The 18,086-nt window shown below is 38.8% G+C and overlaps 1 protein-coding gene across 2 annotated transcripts in view; it reads left to right on the top strand.

The window, feature by feature from the left end:
- The window catches only part of LOC103171596 (kynurenine 3-monooxygenase), a 46,582-nt gene that overhangs the window by 19,714 nt on the left and 8,782 nt on the right, over positions 1-18,086 (top strand). Inside the window, exons 2-11 of one of the 2 annotated variants that reach the window (XM_042333448.1) lie at positions 3,996-4,065; positions 5,706-5,803; positions 8,217-8,306; positions 8,655-8,703; positions 8,794-8,881; positions 10,025-10,190; positions 10,284-10,355; positions 13,081-13,202; positions 16,537-16,684; positions 17,987-18,044. In XM_042333448.1, the coding sequence (XP_042189382.1) occupies positions 3,996-4,065; positions 5,706-5,803; positions 8,217-8,306; positions 8,655-8,703; positions 8,794-8,881; positions 10,025-10,190; positions 10,284-10,355; positions 13,081-13,202; positions 16,537-16,684; positions 17,987-18,044 (961 nt within the window). The remainder of the gene's footprint in view (positions 1-3,995; positions 4,066-5,705; positions 5,804-8,216; positions 8,307-8,654; positions 8,704-8,793; positions 8,882-10,024; positions 10,191-10,283; positions 10,356-13,080; positions 13,203-16,536; positions 16,685-17,986; positions 18,045-18,086) is intronic. The other variant, XM_042333449.1, reaches the window with a different exon arrangement.

Genomic DNA, 18,086 nt, shown 5'->3' with positions numbered 1-18,086 from the left:
TGTTCAATGATTGAGCATCCACAGCCTTCTGGGGTGAGCATTCCATAAATTCACTACCCTCTGAGTGAAGAAATGTTTTCTCAACTCAGTTCTAAAGGGCTGATTTTTAATCCTGAGATTGTGACCCTAGTTTTAGATTCTACATCCAGGGGAAACAGTCTCACAATATCTACCCTATCAAGACCCTTAAGAATCTTATAGGTTTCTCTCCACCCTTCTTAAATATCGGCATTACATTTGCCTCCTTTCAATCAATGGGAACCGTTTGAGAATCCAGAGAATTTTGGAAGATCAAAAACAATGCATTCACTATCTCTTCAGTCACCTCTTTTAAAACCCTAGGATGCGGGCCATTAGGTTCAGAGAATTTATTAGTTTTTAGTCCCATCAATTTCTCTAGTACTATTACTTTACTGATATTAATTTCTTTAAGTTCCTCACTAACATTAGTCTCTTGGTTCCCCACTATTTTTGGTAAGTTTTTAATATCTTCCAACGTGAAGACAGAAGCAAAGTATTTGTTTAGTGACTCTGCCATTTCTTTATTCCCCATTATAATTTTTTCCTGTCTTTGCCTGTAAGGGAACCACATTTACTTTTGTTAATCTCTTCCTCTTTATATACTTGTAAAAGCTCTTACAATCTGTCTTTATATCTCTCGCTAGTTTACTCTCAGATTCCATTTTCTCTCTCCTAATCAGTTTCTTGGTTATCCTTTGTTGACCTCTAAAGGCCTCCCAATCCTCAGGTGTTTAGCTCTTTTTGGCAATATTATAGGCCTCTTCTTTTAAGTTTATACTTTCCTTAACTTTTCTAGTTAGGCATGTTTGAACCACTTTCCCGTAGAATTTTTATTTCTCAAGGGAATATGCGTTCGCTGGGAATTATCTAATATATTTTTGAACGTTTGCCATTGCTTGTCTACCATCATATCTTTTAATATACTATCCCAGTCTATTTTAGCCAAATCATCCCTTTTACCTGCAAAGTTGGCTTTATTTAAGTTTTAGACCCTTGTTTCGGACTTAACTACATCACTCTCAAACTCACTATTAAATTCCATCATATTATGGTCACTCTGCCCTAAAGGATCCTTAACTTCCAGATTACTGATTAGTCCTGCTTCATTGCACAATATAAGATCTAGGATCGCTGTTCCCTGGTTGGTTCCTCAGCATACTGCTCTAGAAACTATCTCTAATGCATTCCATAAACTCATCCTCTGATTTACTCTTGCCAATTTGGTTTTCCTAGTCTATATGAAGATTAAAATCACCCATTATTTTTATATTACCCTTGTTACATGCTCCTCTAATTTCCTGATTAATACTCTGCCCAATACTGTAACTGCTGTTCGGGGTCTATAAACTACTCCCACTAGTGTTTTTTGCCCCTTGTTGTTTCTTAGCTCCACCCATACTGATTCTACATCCTGATTTTTCTGGCTTAAGATCCTTCCTCTCCACTGTTTTTATCTCATCCTTTATTAACAGGACTATCCCCATAGCCCCTCGTTTTCCATATTGCCTATCTTTCCTACACATCAAGTATATGGAATGTTTAGCTCCCAACCTTGGTCTCCCTGTAACCACGTCTCAGTAATGGCTACCGGATCATACCCATTTATCTCTATTTGTGCCATTAATTCATCTATTTGGTTAGGAATGCTTCATGCATTCGTGCATTTGTGGAGTCCTGTAGCTCAGTGGTTAGAGCACTCGCTTTGCAAGCGAGAGACCTGAGTTCAATTCCAGGCAGGGCGAAACCTTGGGCAAGTTTCCTTACTCCACACGCCTATTAATAATCCCTCCAAAACCGAAAACAATAATAAATTGGTCATTTTCAATCTACGACTGTTTGTGGGACAGTGCTGTGCGCAATTGGCTGCCGCGTTCGCCCACAAATATACAGTCAACTCACTTTACAGTAAATTCTGTGAAGCGCTTTGGAACGTCCTCCCGACGTGAAAAGCGCTATATCAAATGCAAGGATTATTATTATTATTATTATTATGCATTCATGTATAGCGCCTTTAATTTTAACTTTTTACAATTTCCCCTTCTCATTAATCCCTATTTTCTTTGTTAAACTCGTTGTCTCTATTTGTCACACGCTATTCTTCATCTTTCAAATCGCTAATCTGCTCTGCAGCCTTGACTTCTCTTATTTGCTTTGTGAGCTTACATTTAACTGTAAACCTCCCTCCCCACTTTATTAGTTTAAAGCTCTATCTACCTCCCCAGTTATTCGTGCTGCCAGGACATTGGTCCCAGCCCAGTTTAAGTGGAGCCCATCCCGATTGAAGAGCTCCCTCATTCCCCAATATTGATGCTAGTGGCCCATAAATTTGAGACATCGAGAAGACGTGAAAAGTGCTATATCAAATGCAAGTATTATTATTATTATAAGGCTCAAATCCTTCCAGTCTTGCTTCTTGCTTTCGCGCCTAATACTTTCCAAAAATAGTTAAGTAGGATGGGTCCCTACATGGAGAAAATTTTCATGTATTCCATTCCAATAAACATCTCTGGAATTTCCGTGTGTAGGTGAGATGCACAGATGTAGCTCAAAGGTTCCCAACATGAGTCTGCCAGCAGCACAAATATCATCCTCAACCAGAAACGAAACAATCCCGTCAGAGGGGCCTGGAACAGATACACAAGTCCTTCCCCCTCGATGCCAACATGTCCAACATTGACCATTGTCACCCACCCTTTTTGATAAGGGTGGGTAACAATTGGCAGCCTAGCCTTGCCTCACTTCCCTTTCCAGAGGGTTGGGCTCAGTGAGTCCACTCTCGACTCTTACACAGATCGTGGAGCTGGAATTCACATTCCGGATTAAAAAAAGATTTGGTCATGTATTCCTATGGCTTCCAGATTCATCATGAGGGCTTCATGAGGCACTAGGTTGAAAGCCATGTGGATTATCGATGTACATAAGTAAGTGGGTTTCCCCTAGCTTTACAATGTTCTGCGATCTCATACAGAGCCACAACCTGTCCCATACATTCATCACGATTCCTTTTTTGGGGGTTCAGCCAGGTATCTGAAACATGCGGAAACCCATCACCATGCTTAAGAGTATACAAACAAAGCTGAGATTTCCGTGCATTCCACCTACACATGGATATCCCAAAGACAGATTGGAGGGTCACATCCTGTTACCTAATTCCGGAAAGTATCAGAACATAAGAAAATAAGAATTTGCTAGACGAAAGAAGACCAATGTCCATCTAATTCGCCTTCCACTATCCTGGCAGTCACTTAGCATGTCTTGTCCCAAATTATATACTTCATCCTGAGATATTATTTTCTACCAGAAGTCTATCTAATTTGTTCTTGAAACAAATGACATTTTCTGATTCCACTGTCTCCCTAGGGATCCCGTTTCATAAGTTTAATACTCACTCACTGAAGCCGTTTCTGCAGATTTGTTCTGAATTTACCCCCTTCAATCACAGGCCTGGTTCAGTGCAAGATAAAGCAGCTTAACATGGTCTACATTATCTAATTCCTTCAGAGTCTTGAAGACCACAATCATATTGCCCCTCAACCTTCTCTTCCAGTGTGAACATGCCCAGTTTATCTAATCGCTCCTCGTAGTCCATTCGCTCCATCCTCTCAATCATTTTTATTGCCCTCCTCTGTATCCTCTCAATTGCTGCAATATTGTTTTTATATTGTGGTGATCAGAACTCCACACAGTATTCCAAGTACTGTCGTACCAGTGATTTAGAAAGTGGTACAATTATCCCACCATTTCAGCTCAATATTGTCCTTTTAATACAGCCTAGCATCTGGTTTACCTTACTCATTGCTACTGAGCACTGTTGGGATAACTTCAAACAGGATCCCTAGGTCCTTTTCATTTTCCATACAGTTTAGTTTCCTACCATTTAAATAAAATGTCCCTTCTTGGATTTTGTGTCCCCATGTGAAGTACTTTGTATTTCTCTTTGCAATTAAATAATTTGTATTACTTGTTTCTGCCAGGTTGGTGCTTTAAATGCATGTTTCTTCTCTAAGAGAGGTTTTCAAGTGGATGTTTATGAAGCACGAGATGGTGGGTCTTTCTTACTTATTCTCTATTATTTTCAGGTGAACATTTTTTTCAAAGTTACTATGAAATCTGGTAGGCTGAGAATCTAGGAAGTGCTCATTTACTTAATCCCTTATAAACATCAATAGTTGTACATTAATTTCTGGAGATCATTCTGGAGGCAAAAAAAACTCAAAAATCTATTCTCCACCAGTCATCAACTCCTCCATGTATCCCCTCAAGCACCCTTGATCCTCACATCCAGTGTGAAGAGGTCCTTGATTTATTCGTCTCAAAGATAGAAAAATCCACTAGGCTGCGTCCTTCCTCTTCCATGTACCCTACCCCCCATACCTTCTACATCATACATTCCTTCCGTCATAGCTCCTACCCCTGCCGCAACCCTACACTCTTTACCCCATTTCTCCTTCCTCCCTCTCAACCACCATCACCCACATGAAGCCCACCACCTGCTCCCTAAAACCCCGTCTCTACCCAGCTGCTGGTCATTCAACAGCACATTAAATGAAAAGCATTTGAGATGTGCATAAAATTAGCTTTTCATTTATTTCTGTACATTTCACAAACCACATTTGAGAAAACATATTTTTGCACAAAATCTTGCACAGTAACAAGAACAGCACAACCAGAACACATTTTTGATTTATAACATGTTCCTTGCAGGATAGTAAAAAAAAGTTTTTTATAAACTTATGACTTCTTGCAAAAATTCAGCAGTTCATTGAATGGAAAGTCTGCAGGCTCATAGATTTCTTGTGAAATTATAAGCAAAGCTTCCAGGTTAGCTTTAGTTAACAGTTGTACATATCTTTTGCTGTATGTTCTTATCCTGGCACTCAAGAAACTGACTGAGTTTATCAAAAATTGAAAAGTCATGTTCCTCTGGCAGATGAAGGATGATGTCAGTGATTGTCATTCTGAATAACTCCAACGCTGTAAAATATTGTAAACTGACTTTTCTAAAGTTTCGGGTGAACAGAAGCAAGCTTTGGGAAAAACCTTTCAAAAAGTGCAAACTTCTATATACTGCTGGATCCTGTAAAATTTGGACAGTTTGGGAGAAATAATAATCCTTGCATTTGATATAGTGCCTTATCACATCTTTGAGACGTCTCAAAGTGCTTCACAGAATATACTGTAAAGTGAATTGACTGTATATTTTGTGGGCGAAATGCAGTAGCCAATTGCATACAGCAGTGTCCCACAAACAATCGGAGATTGAGTGACCAAACTATTTATTCACTTAACTGTACTCAAATAGCCTTTGTGCACAGTAATTAAAACTGAGCCAGTGGATTGGATTGTAATTCAGGAGCAACTAATGCATTTCACTGCCGGTTTCACAAGTGTTGCTAAATTCAGTTTATTTACACTAAGCTTTGACTACATTGATTCTGTTTTCCACCGGGGACACAACTTCATCCTCGGTTTTCATGGAAGCCTCACTGGCAAGAACTTCTTGGTAGGCAAAACAGTGAAACAAAAAAAGTTTTTAGGTGCAGATCTCTTGGAAGTAATCCAAACCCTCTACTAGTGCGCCTTCCATAACTAATTGCCAAGCCACACAGAAAATATTCCCAGGGAATGAAGTATTTAAATAAGGTGCATCTATAAGTTAGCTGACTGGCTTTTATTTTGGACAGATATCCGAAAAGCCAAAATCGCAAGAGGGAGAAGCATCAATCTTGCTTTGTCCCACCGAGGACGACAGGCCCTGAAGAGTGTTGGAATAGAAGAGCAGGTAGGGATGGTGGTTCTTTCAAATTCTGTTTTTCCTCTTCAAAACTATGTAATCAAGATACTTTGTCAGGTCAAGTGGACTGGTATAAACAGTAATAGGAGCTTTTAAAACTTCTTCCTCATTCTTGTCATATTGTCATATCTTGTCATTCCTGTTACACAAGATGTCATATTTAATGTGGAATAAATATGCTTGCCAACAAGAATTTACACTTATGTTAGCAACTTTCATGTAGGAGAACATCTAAAAGTGCTTTACAGAGATGAAGTAGGACAATGAGCTGGGTGGAAGATAGGGGGTAAAGGTGAGGTGGCTGAAGATGCATTCAAAGAGGGAGGTATATGGGTGAGTTTTGTAAGTGGAAGCAAGTTTCAGAGAACAGGGGCAAAATGGCTGAAAGCTTGTCCACTGGTGAGATGAAGATAGTGGAGACATAAGAACGTATGAATTGCTGGACGAAAGAAGTCCGAGGTCCATCCAGTTTAACCTTCCATCATCCTAGCATGCACATGGCATGTCCCAAACTATATACTGTATCCCACGATATAATGGAGCAGAGGCAGTGGGCGAGAGAGTAGGAATGCACATATCTAATGTGGAGCAAGCTGTGGATACATTTGAAGCTAAAGATGAGTCAACATCCTCTGATCAGCATCATTCTTGTTATGAGATCTGATGTTAGGTATATGATGTCAGAATTGACAGCGAAGACAGCTTTACTCTGTAGTGAGATGGAAGAAAGTTTCCATGTCTGAAGCTAGCAGAACAACCATTGACAATATTCCAAATAGCAGACCAGTTTGCAATGTTAAATGTGTCTATCTTACCATTTATTGTTTCCTCTGGTACCATGTGATGGTTCTCACCCCTAAATGTATACCTCTATATGTAACTACACTGTGTACTAGGTGGCCTCTGTGTAGATCCTTCTCTGTGACATGCAAGTGCCCTCTCTGTGTGAAACTTCACTATATGAGAATTAACACAACGACAGGTTGTCCCAAGAACGGGATGCTTCAGTTAGAGTTCTTCGCATTACCAGACAATGCTTTAACCTGTGAGTGTGTGTCTCCATCCCTCCTTGAATTTAACAGAGACTCGAGAAGCACTTTTAAGAAAACACAACAGTGTTTTATTGGCCCTAACAACCCTAAGCCTCACAAACACGATCCGATAGTATATAAACTGTCGCAACGTTAAGAAATAGAGAATCCCTGACACCTTAACTATAACACTGGCAGCTTTATCTAAAGTTATAAACAAAGATGAAGCAATCACGACCTGGAGGAACTCCTTTCAAGTCACATACATATCTCCTTGATAACACTAAGGCAAAGTACCATCCCGAGTCTAACAAGCCCTCTCCTTTTAAGGTCATTTAAAAGCAGTTTAAGGTCATTTAAAAGCTGAAGTGCCTTTAGCTCCCCTCTGGACTCTCTACCGACTCCTCGCTCCCTCCCTTCCCTCCCCTCACCCTGACCATTACCCCCCAATGCTTGGGTCCCGACCCAACTGTCCAGCGCCTTGGGACGTCCTCCCGACGTGAAAGGCGCTCTATAAATGCAATCTTGTTGTTGTTGTTGTTGTGTTGTTGTCATTTAGCTCCACCCCCTTTTTACATTGTATCCACAGATACTTTCCCCGAAATTTCACTGGGTCTCCGCACCCCCGAACCCATGTGACGCTTTCCCCACCTTTTTGTATCAATATTCACCCAGGTCGCAGACTTCATGTTGCCAAGGAGATATTGCTTTTAAAATTACATTTTGGTGTATGGGCCATAATCGCACTTAAAGCAAGGCTTATTTTCAACACAAAATCGTATACACAGACTTTCTACAGAAAACAAATGTTATTTTAGAAGGCAAAGTCTAACAAATAACAGGGTGTCCGTAACAACCACCAAGGGTCACACCACAATCTAATGGAAGACAAATTGAGGAGTGCAAGTCTCTCCCATATTCTCCTTTACCTCCAGGGCCTGAGCAATTTCCTTATGTTGTGGGCACTCAGATTTGCACACAGTGCTCCAATGCAGCTGACCATAACACTATACAGACTATGAGGGGATTTGAACTCCACCAATCTGGCAAATATCTCACTATCTTAATTGCCTTATTTATTGCACTTAAGGTACAGCATTTGTAAAGAGTCATTTTAAATTGTGGAATAAATGGCACTTTACTCAGGGTCAGGTTAATTGCAATAAATAAGGCAATTAAGATAGTGAGATATTTGCCAGATTGGTGGAGTTCAGATCCCCTCATAGTTTGTATAGTGTCAACCTTATCCACAAAAAGGTTAAAATTAGTGAATAAAAAAAGATCTTCAGCGATTTTAACTTTTAGGAAGTAATAAAAGTAAAGTTATACTTTTTACAAAAAGATATCCTTCTGTATTGTTTGTTTTACAGATTGTGTCCAAAGGCATTCAAATGAATGCCAGGATGATCCATTCACTTTCAGGCAAAAAATCGTCTTTTCCTTATGGAAAGAAAGGACAGGTAGTTTATAACTGGTTGATTTATTGTGACAATGAGTTCATAAAATGTTACTATCCTCAAATCCTAAATGACGCAGAACATGGGTTTATACAATTCCTATAGTAAATTAATCATGGTCCTTAAACCTGTTTGATTTCCTTCTTGTTATTCAGGCCATGGGGTGGGAAGAAAAAGGGAAGGGGTGGGAAGAAGAGGGGGATTAGATAGAGATTCACGTGAAGGAAGGATTGATTATCTCCAGCATGGACTAGTTGGGCTGGAAGGCATGTTTAGCTACGGTAGATTTGATATAATACTAAGTCCCTGCACCTGCAAAATACATATCGATGTTTAATCTTTGTTTTCCAGTATATTCTATCAGTGGACAGGACAAATTTAAATCGAGCATTGTTAACTGGTGAGTAAATGAAGGTCACCTTCTTTCAAAATCGTTTGATTTCCTTCCATTGTTTGACTGGAAGTCACTTTGTAAAAATTCGATTTGCAGCTGCTGAACAGTACCCAAATACCACATTGAACTTTGAACAGAAGCTGCAAAACTGCTCTGTTGAGGAGAGGTTGTTATCGCTCACCAGGTAAACGCTCCACAGTTCTGTGCATTCTCAGCCTTCGCTTTATTGTTTGAGGCTAGATGTTTCATGCAGATTGCAGAATTGAAAATAAGGCATATGGCATTCTTTGTGTTAGCTCACCCAAGGAAACGATGGGTGTTTATAGGAGTTACCACCAGCACTGCTTATAATTGAACTTTCAAGTACAACTTGTTTTAGTTGGGGGAATATGAACCAGTCTAGGTTCTTGGTTTAGTCTGAACACTTGAAGTTTGGTTAGGTAGGATCTCCAGCTACTTTCCATGAGAGTTTAGGTTCTCGATTTATTAAAAATTAATTTATGCATCTGCTGCCATCTGATTGACTGACAGCTATATCCCAGGACATAATAGGGCTAAACTTCCACCGGTGTCTAGATTTATTAGCATAGCAGAATTTGGTAACTTGTTTAATTCAAACCTGCAGTTCCAATGATGATAAACACAATTTGAAGTCCATTTAAAGGGACTTCCAAAAAACAGCATCAAAATAAAAGACTGCATTTAAGAATTTGACAAATTCTGGATGCTTCAAAGTGCTCGGTTGAGTAAATCCAGATCCAAGTGGAATTTTTACCGAAATGTGCCTGCATACTATTGCGTACACAGCTCTGGACTATCCAATGCCTTGGGGCATCCTTCTGATGTGAAAGGTGCTACATAAATGTAAAATTGTCATTGTACTTGAAAGTTCAATTATAAGCAGTGCTGGTGGTAACTCCTACAAACACCCATTGTTTCCTTGTGTGAGCTAACACAAAGAATTGGTTACACCACAAATTCTTCCCCTATATAACTTTTGTGTTTTTTTAATTTAGCATGGTTTAATTTGACGTGGAGACATCCATGACAGCATTGGCATGTTATGCATCTTTAATTGATACAGCAATAGCGATTGCACCTCTCTCCCCCTATATCGTGTGTGTTTATTCTTCCTTCTCAGTTTACAGAGATCACCATCAAATCAGTTTTAAGTAATGCAAATTGTGTTTGTTATCATTAGAACTGCAGATTTGTAGCTGAGTGGACCTAAAAGTGTTGTGTTGAGGGCTCTTCTCTTGAATCTGAACATTTCTTGCTGAGGTGGAAGCTGCAGATTTAAATGTTTATGTGTCTATCTTCCTACCAGGCCTGATGGTTCTGTCGTGGAGGTTTGCTATGACCTTGTTGTTGGCTGCGATGGGGCTTTTTCAAGAATGAGGAAACAGTTTATACGAAAGCCAAGGTTTAACTACAGTCAGACATATATCCCCCATGGCTACATGGAGCTCACCATGCCACCCAGAAATGGGGATGTAAGGAACAGTCTACATTGGAGGCACATTTTAACAGTCTGTATGCCTGCTGTTCACATTACACAATGTTAACAATGCAATGTTTAATTTCAGTTTGCAATGGAGCCCAATTATCTTCACATTTGGCCCAGAAATACCTTCATGATGATCGCCTTACCAAATCTGGTGAGCATCATTCATTAAATGTGACATATGTGTAAACGTGTTGTGAAGAAAATGTGTCATATATCTTCTTGTTACTAGCTTTTCTTTTTCTGAGATATGCTCCTATAAAGAGGAGAAATTGAGGGTTGAAAGGTTAGGCTTTCTCAACAGCTTCCACTTCTTACTAGAATCCTGAATTATTCAGCATCAGCCACTGGAAGATAGCATCCTGAAAGCTCAAACCCGTGCGCTTGAGCTGGTGATTCAGCAACTTACTTTGACAGTAATGACTATGGCATAACACACTGACAATTGAGAACAATCTCACTACATGGTTACAAAGTTCAACTGCTAATAAGATGTTTTATTTTACAGAGGTTAAAATGATTCACCTGCTGTCAAAATAAATGTATCTCCTTTTGCTTGGTCCACTTTTGATCATTAAAGTTCTACCTGGAGTGACAGATCATATCTTGGATTTTAAAGAACAAAACAGGGGATGGCTTAAATGTTTCCTTTCTCAATTGTGGCTCTAAAGTGCTGGCCATATAAACTTTCAATTCAGCTTGGTCTGACGCGACTTTTCTTTTGGAGGTATTTCAGTTTACCTGTAATGTTATCCCATCCTTCGGATGAGATGTTAAACTATACATCCCATACAGCTACATGGAGCTCACCATGCCACCCAGAAATGGTGATGTAAGGAGCAGTCTGTTTAGGTGGATGTTAAAGATCCCATGGCGCTATTTGAAAAGAGAAGGGAATTTCTCCTGGTGTCCCGGCTAACAAAATCCTCCAAATAAAACTGATCATTCACGCCATGCTATTTGTCGAGCAATGCTATGCGCAATTGGCTGCTGCATTTTGCCCATAAAATGCAGTCAATCCACTTTACAGTATATCCTATGAAGCACTTTGAGATGTCTTCATGATGTGATAAGGCGCTATATCAAATACAAGGATTATTATTATGATAATATCCATCTCCCTACTGGGTATTAGCAATGACTCCAATACATTGGCCCAGTCCCTGACTTCTGATTTGGTGCACAGAGCACTTTGGGGATTCTCAATGTGAGGATTAGAAGTAATTCTTTTGGTGAAAGTTTCTAGTTTGCTTTTCCTCCTCCATTCCGATTCTTAGCTACTTACATCTCTAGTAACATTCTCTTTTTCATTTCAAAAAGTGCTTTTAGAACTTCCTTTAACTTTCCTTTTGAGGTATGCTCTCCATTCACTGAAGCAGATCTTTGTTTCCTAGAAAACTGGAACAGTGTCTTTGTAGCACTTGCCATTTTGCATCGAGTATCCTTTTAGGGTTAACATCAAAATACTTTGGAACCAGTATATTAATTCCCAGTTTTTGGCTGAGCTGTTAGTCTCTTTTGGAATAAGGGAATATTATGATTTGTCTTGAGTCTTATGCCAGTTGAAACAAAATAGTTGATTTGTAGTTAGAGTAATTCAATAACGACAAAATAAAAAGTTTTGCACTCAGCACACATAATGTAAACTAGGAGAGTCTAGTTTTAGACACTCCTAGTTTATAGTCTAAGACTCTTAGATGATTCATACAACAAAAAAGGCAAAAGGTGATTGCAGAAATACAACAATTTTAGTCACTGTGAAAGGCTGAATTACTGAGTCTTCACAAATTACTGTGTTCTAAAGACAGAAAATTAAATCTGATATTGTTTGACTTTTCTTATATGTGCTTCTTTATATCTTGAGACTGGGTACACAGAACTTTAAATGTGATTTCTATTAGGAATATCTTGGCCTTTCCTTAAAATGTAAGATCCAAAAAATTCCAGATTTGTAAACAAACATCTGTTAAATCTCATACTAATCTGATTTTTTTTAACATTACAATTTACTTCTCATAGGTGTTGAAGCATTGTGATCACAATCATACAATCCAGACATCCTGACTACAGAAAGGAAGTTTTCTGATTAAACCTTTGCACCACCATCCCTTATATCTAAGACAATCCTCCAGATAAAATTGACCATTCACTTCTGTGAGACCAATCTGTGAGTAAGATTGACTGCTGGATTCATCTACCAATATGCAGTTACTTATTACACTTGACAATAACTCCCAGTAAAGTGCTGGGAGAAGTTTCAATGTTAGAGGTGCTATATCAAATGCAAGGATTATTGTCGTTCTCCAAGTGACTCATTCCCAGACTGAGATGAAAGGCAGCATTATTGCAGAACCCTGTTAGTGGTCAAAGGTGATTCAACATTTGATTTCACTCATATCCTCTAGAGAAGCGTTTGACATCTCTCACCCTTGTTGTTTCGTCTGGCCATTGAATCTTTAGCCACCAATTTACCCCAGTCATCCCCAAACAGGCTGTGCTGTTCACAAGAGTACTGCAAGATTGCTTCAGATGAAGAAAGTCCCTTGGCCTATTTGACCTCATTACAGAACACCAACTCTACTGTCTTCCCATTACAGTGTGGAGTTGCTTGCCCTTACACTCTGAGGTGCCTAAAACATTGAAACTTCTCAAAATACTTCAATGGGAGTTGCTGTAAAGTGCAACTACATATGGAACTGCATGTAATTGCAAAGTGTAGACTACACATCTGTAGGTGAAAGTAGCAGTCAATTTCCAGTTCCCACAAACAGCGAAGAGTACTACCAACTGAGCCATCCATGAGGGAGGAATGAAAAGTAACTGAATTGGGGCACACTTTTACATCATTAACATCATGTTTTGTGTTGCTGTGTGGGTAGGACAAGTCCTTCACCTGCACTCTCTTCATGCCTTTCGAAAACTTTGAGAAGCTTACTACAGAGGAGGAAGTGCTCCAGTTTTTCAAGAAATATTTTCCAGACTCCATCCCTCTAATAGGAATGTAAGATTATTCTTTATATTAATGCTAACTGTCTCTATCAGACTGTACAGATTTGCACATAAAATACAGTCAATTCACTTTATAACATATTCTTTGCATATTCAGTGCTTTAAGACATCTCAACAATGTGATAAGGTGCTATATCAAATACAAGGATAATTATTCTTATTCATCCATCTATTAGATTGAGCATATACACGCCTTAATATATTTGTTGTACTAAATACTGTGTGAAGTGTGAAGTACAGTCCATCTTGACTTCACTTTGCAGAGTTCTGATCTTAGCTTTGTTTGTAAGAGACCTTCTATTGATCAGAGGCGAACCATCTCTTGGAAGGCATAATTTCAGTCGTACTTTGCATTCCGGGGGTTGCCTGGTTTCTGGTGACAACTTCACCATGCTATTGGAAGATGCTTTCCAGTAATTTGATAGTTCATTTAATTGCCAAAGATGGTGTATGGTTTGGCATACATGGTATATTTTATAACAAACGTCCTTTAAAATTAAAAACTAATTAATCAGATCAATCAAGCTGTACTCTGATATTATGTTTATAGTGGGTCAATGTCACTGCAATTATTATAGAATTATTTGAGATTTCTTAGCAAGGATGTAAATGGTTGTTACTTGGTAGCATTTTACCTCTGAGTCGAAGCAGTTTAACGTGTGGCTGAAAGAGTGATGCGGGAGCAGGGGTTTCATTTTATGGGCCACTAGCACAGTATTGGAGAATGAGGGAGCTCTTCAATCGGAATGGGCTCCACTTAAACTGGGCTGGGACCAGTGTCCTGGCACCACAAATAACTAGGGAGGTAGGTAGAGCTTTAAACTAATAAGGTGGGGAGGGAGGTTTACAGTTAAAAGTAAGCTCACAAAGCAAATAAGAGTAGTCAAGGCTGCAGAGTAGATTAGCGATTTGAGAGATGAAGAACAGTGTGTGTCAAGTAGAGACAAAGAGTTTAACAAAGAAAATAGGGATTAATGAGAAGAGGAAATAGTAAAAAGTAAAAATTAAAGGCGCTATACCTAAATGCATGAAGCATTCATAACCAGATAGATGAACTAATGGCACACATAGAGATAAATGGGTATGATCCGGTAGCCATTACTGAGACGTGGTTACAGGGAGACCAAGGTTGGGAGCTAAACATTCCATATACCTAACGTGTAGGAAAGATAGGCAATATGGAAAATGAGGGGCTGTGGGGATAGTCCTGTTAATAAAGGATGAGATAAAAACAGTGGAGAGGAAGGATCTTAAGCCAGAAAAATCAGGATGTAGAATCAGTATGGGTGGAGCTAAGAAACAACAAGGGACAGAAAACACTAGTGGGAGTAGTTTATAGACCCCGAACAGCAGTTACAGTATTGGGCAGAGTATTAATCAGGAAATTAGAGGAGCATGTAACAAGGGTAATATAAAAATAATGGGTGATTTTAATCTTCATATAGACTAAGAAAACCAAATTGGCAAGAGTAAATCAGAGGATGAGTTTATGGAATGCATTAGAGATAGTTTCAAGAACAGTATGCTGAGGAACCAACCAGGGAACAGCGATCCTAGATCTTATATTGTGTAATGAAGCAGGACTAATCAGTAATCTGGAAGTTAAGGATCCTTTAGGGCAGAGTGACCATAATATGATGGAATTTAATAGTGAGTTTGAGAGTGATGTAGTTAAGTCCGAAACAAGGGTCTTAAACTTAAATAAAGCCAACTTTGCAGGTAAAAGGGATGATTTGGCTAAAATAGACTGGGATAGTATATTAAAAGATATGATGGTAGACAAGCAATGGCAAACGTTCAAAAATATATTAGATAATTCCCAGCGAACGCATATTCCCTTGAGAAATAAAAATTCTACGGGAAAGTGGTTCAAACATGCCTAACTAGAAAAGTTAAGGAAAGTATAAACTTAAAAGAAGAGGCCTATAATATTGCCAAAAAGAGCTAAACACCTGAGGATTGGGAGGCCTTTAGAGGTCAGCAAAGGATAACCAAGAAACTGATTAAGAGAGAGAAAATGGAATCTGAGAGTAAACTAGCGAGAGATATAAAGACAGATTGTAAGAGCTTTTACAAGTATATAAAGAGGAAGAGATTAACAAAAGTAAATGTGGTTCCCTTACAGGCAAAGACAGGAAAAAATTATAATGGGGAATAAAGAAATGGCAGAGTCACTAAACAAATACTTTGCTTCTGTCTTCACGTTGGAAGATATTAAAAACTTACCAAAAATAGTGGGGAACCAAGAGACTAATGTTAGTGAGGAACTTAAAGAAATTAATATCAGTAAAGTAATAGTACTAGAGAAATTGATGGGACTAAAAACTAATAAATTCTCTGAACCTAATGGCCCGCATCCTAGGGTTTTAAAAGAGGTGACTGAAGAGATAGTGAATGCATTGTTTTTGATCTTCCAAAATTCTCTGGATTCTCGAATGGTTCCCATTGATTGAAAGGAGGCAAATGTAATGCCGATATTTAAGAAGGGTGGAGAGAAACCTATAAGATTCTTAACGGTCTTGATAGGGTAGATATTGTGAGACTGTTTCCCCCGGATGTAGAATCTAAAACTAGGGTCACAATCTCAGGATTAAAGGTCAGCCCTTTAGAACTGAGTTGAGAAAACATTTCTTCACTCAGAGGGTAGTGAATTTATGGAATGCTCACCCCAGAAGGCTGTGGATGCTCAATCATTGAACATATTCAAGGCTGCGATCGATAGATTTTTAAAAACTAAAGGGATTAAGGGATATGGGGATAGGGCAGGTAAATGAAATTAGGTGAGAAGATCAGCCATGATCTTATTAAATGGTGGGGCAGACTCGAGCGGCCGAATAGCCTACTCCTGCTCCTATTTGTTATGTTCTTATTTTCTTAAAAGGAGTTTCAGCTCTGGATCATGAACTCACATGGGCTATTCTGTCACTCCATTACATTACTGGGGACAGGGGGCTTGCTTTGTTGGAGATGCTAAACCAAGCTCCTATTTGCCTGTTCAGATGGATGTTAAAGATTCCATGGTACTATTTAAAAAGAGAAGGGAGTTTCTCCCAAAGTTCTGGCCAATGATCCTTGCAAATCTTGCTCATTTACTCATGGATCTGTTTGTTGGACAAGACTTGCAAATTCACAGTCACTTCATTTTGTAGTGTATCTTATGAAGTGCTTTGAGATGTCCTCCTGATATGAAAGGTGTTACATCAAATGCAAGGAATAGTATTATTATTATAAATAAAGCCAGAAAATTAATGTTCTTAGTTGTGTTAATTGTATTAAAATTAATGTTTTGTTGTACATTGTGATTGATAATATTTTTCTTTTATCAGAGAGTCATTGATGCGGGATTATTTCCTACTGCCAGCCCAGGCAATGGTCTCAGTAAAATGCGGCTCTTACCATATCGGCTCCACATGTATGCTCATGGGAGACGCAGCTCATGCAATTGTTCCATTTTATGGCCAAGGCATGAATGCAGTAAGTACTGAGGTATTTTGCAGTGCTTCTCAAGAGCAGGGTCTCTGGTTTACATGTCGTGCGTTTTGAAAATCAAACATTCTTTTAAAGCTACATAATTTCTAGTTTTCCTATCATTTTATTTTATTAATATTGTGTCCAAAGTGCACCAGTGTTGAGGAATGGAACCAAATTCCATGTTTTTTTTTCCTGGTGTCAGTGTCAAGCACTCAGTGGACCATTATGGCCAGCTGCAAAGCAAAGCTCTTTATCTAGTTCCACTAGAATCCATTAAGCCCACAATCAGAAACATCTTCCCTACTTAACCAATGTGACATTTTCGTCTTCTGCATCTATCACTGCTTTTGTCTCTCTGAATGAGACTATTAATTTAATATCTGCTTGTACACCATGTGCTCTAAATTAGGAAAAGATTGCTCCACAAATTGAAGTAGAATCCTGAGAGGCTGGCAGAAAAGTTGTTCATCAGAACACTGCTGTTACAGTTATAGTCCAGGCACTCCAATGCAGCATTAGGGAAAGATTGCATTGTAGGAGTTGTTGTCCCATAATTCTGGGTTCACAAGGATCCCATGACATTACTGTTGCATCCCAGCCAACAATCTTGCTGATTAATTGACCATTTCACCTCAAAGCTGTTTGTGGGACATTGCTGATACAAATAGGTGTCTTGTTTGTCTACAGAAACTGTCACTACACTTGGCAGTAATTATCTATGAAGTGCTTGGAGATGTTTCGGCAAGATAACATGCTATAAAATGCTTAAGTTCTCAATTTGTTATATTTGGCAGTGCCAATGTTAGCTGATTTGATGTTGGATAGTAATATTTCACAATTCTGAATAAATGTGTATGAACTTCTGTTACCTGTCTATCTAATTTTGAAAGAAGCAAATCAATCTAATTTGCTTCTTTCAAAAGCAACTTAGATAAAAAAAGGATGGACCTTGGTCTTTTTTCATCTAGCAATTCTTACATTCTTATGCTCTCTGCCATGATGTAAATTGTAAGATTTTGGGTTGGAGATGAATTTCAAAAGCAGAAAACTGGATACTCAACCTCAAAGAGACAAAATGGGCTTTGTTCTTGGAAGGCTCAGAGAAGCTGGACTTTGGTCTTCTTTCGTCTACCAAGGTGAACAAGGTGGAATTCAGACTATTCTACATTAGAAATCGTTTTTTCAATTTCCCAGCTCTAACAGAAGGGTACAGTGGCCTTGGGTCAGTGGAACAGTGCGTTTTATTTTTGTGTAATGAATAAGTTACAACAATAGTAACAAACAATTTTTCCTCTGTCCCACTAGGGTTTTGAAGATTGCCTTGTCTTTGATGAATTACTGGATCAGTTCCACAATGATTTCTGTGAGTTTAAAAATCTTGTGGACTTATTGTTGAGATCAAAAC

The sequence above is a fragment of the Callorhinchus milii genome, unplaced genomic scaffold (genome assembly GCF_018977255.1).
Source record: "Callorhinchus milii isolate IMCB2004 unplaced genomic scaffold, IMCB_Cmil_1.0 Scaffold3, whole genome shotgun sequence".
NCBI lineage: Eukaryota > Metazoa > Chordata > Chondrichthyes > Chimaeriformes > Callorhinchidae > Callorhinchus > Callorhinchus milii.
Note: the sequence above shows the minus strand (reverse complement) of the source record. Positions and strands in the feature narration are given on the sequence as shown.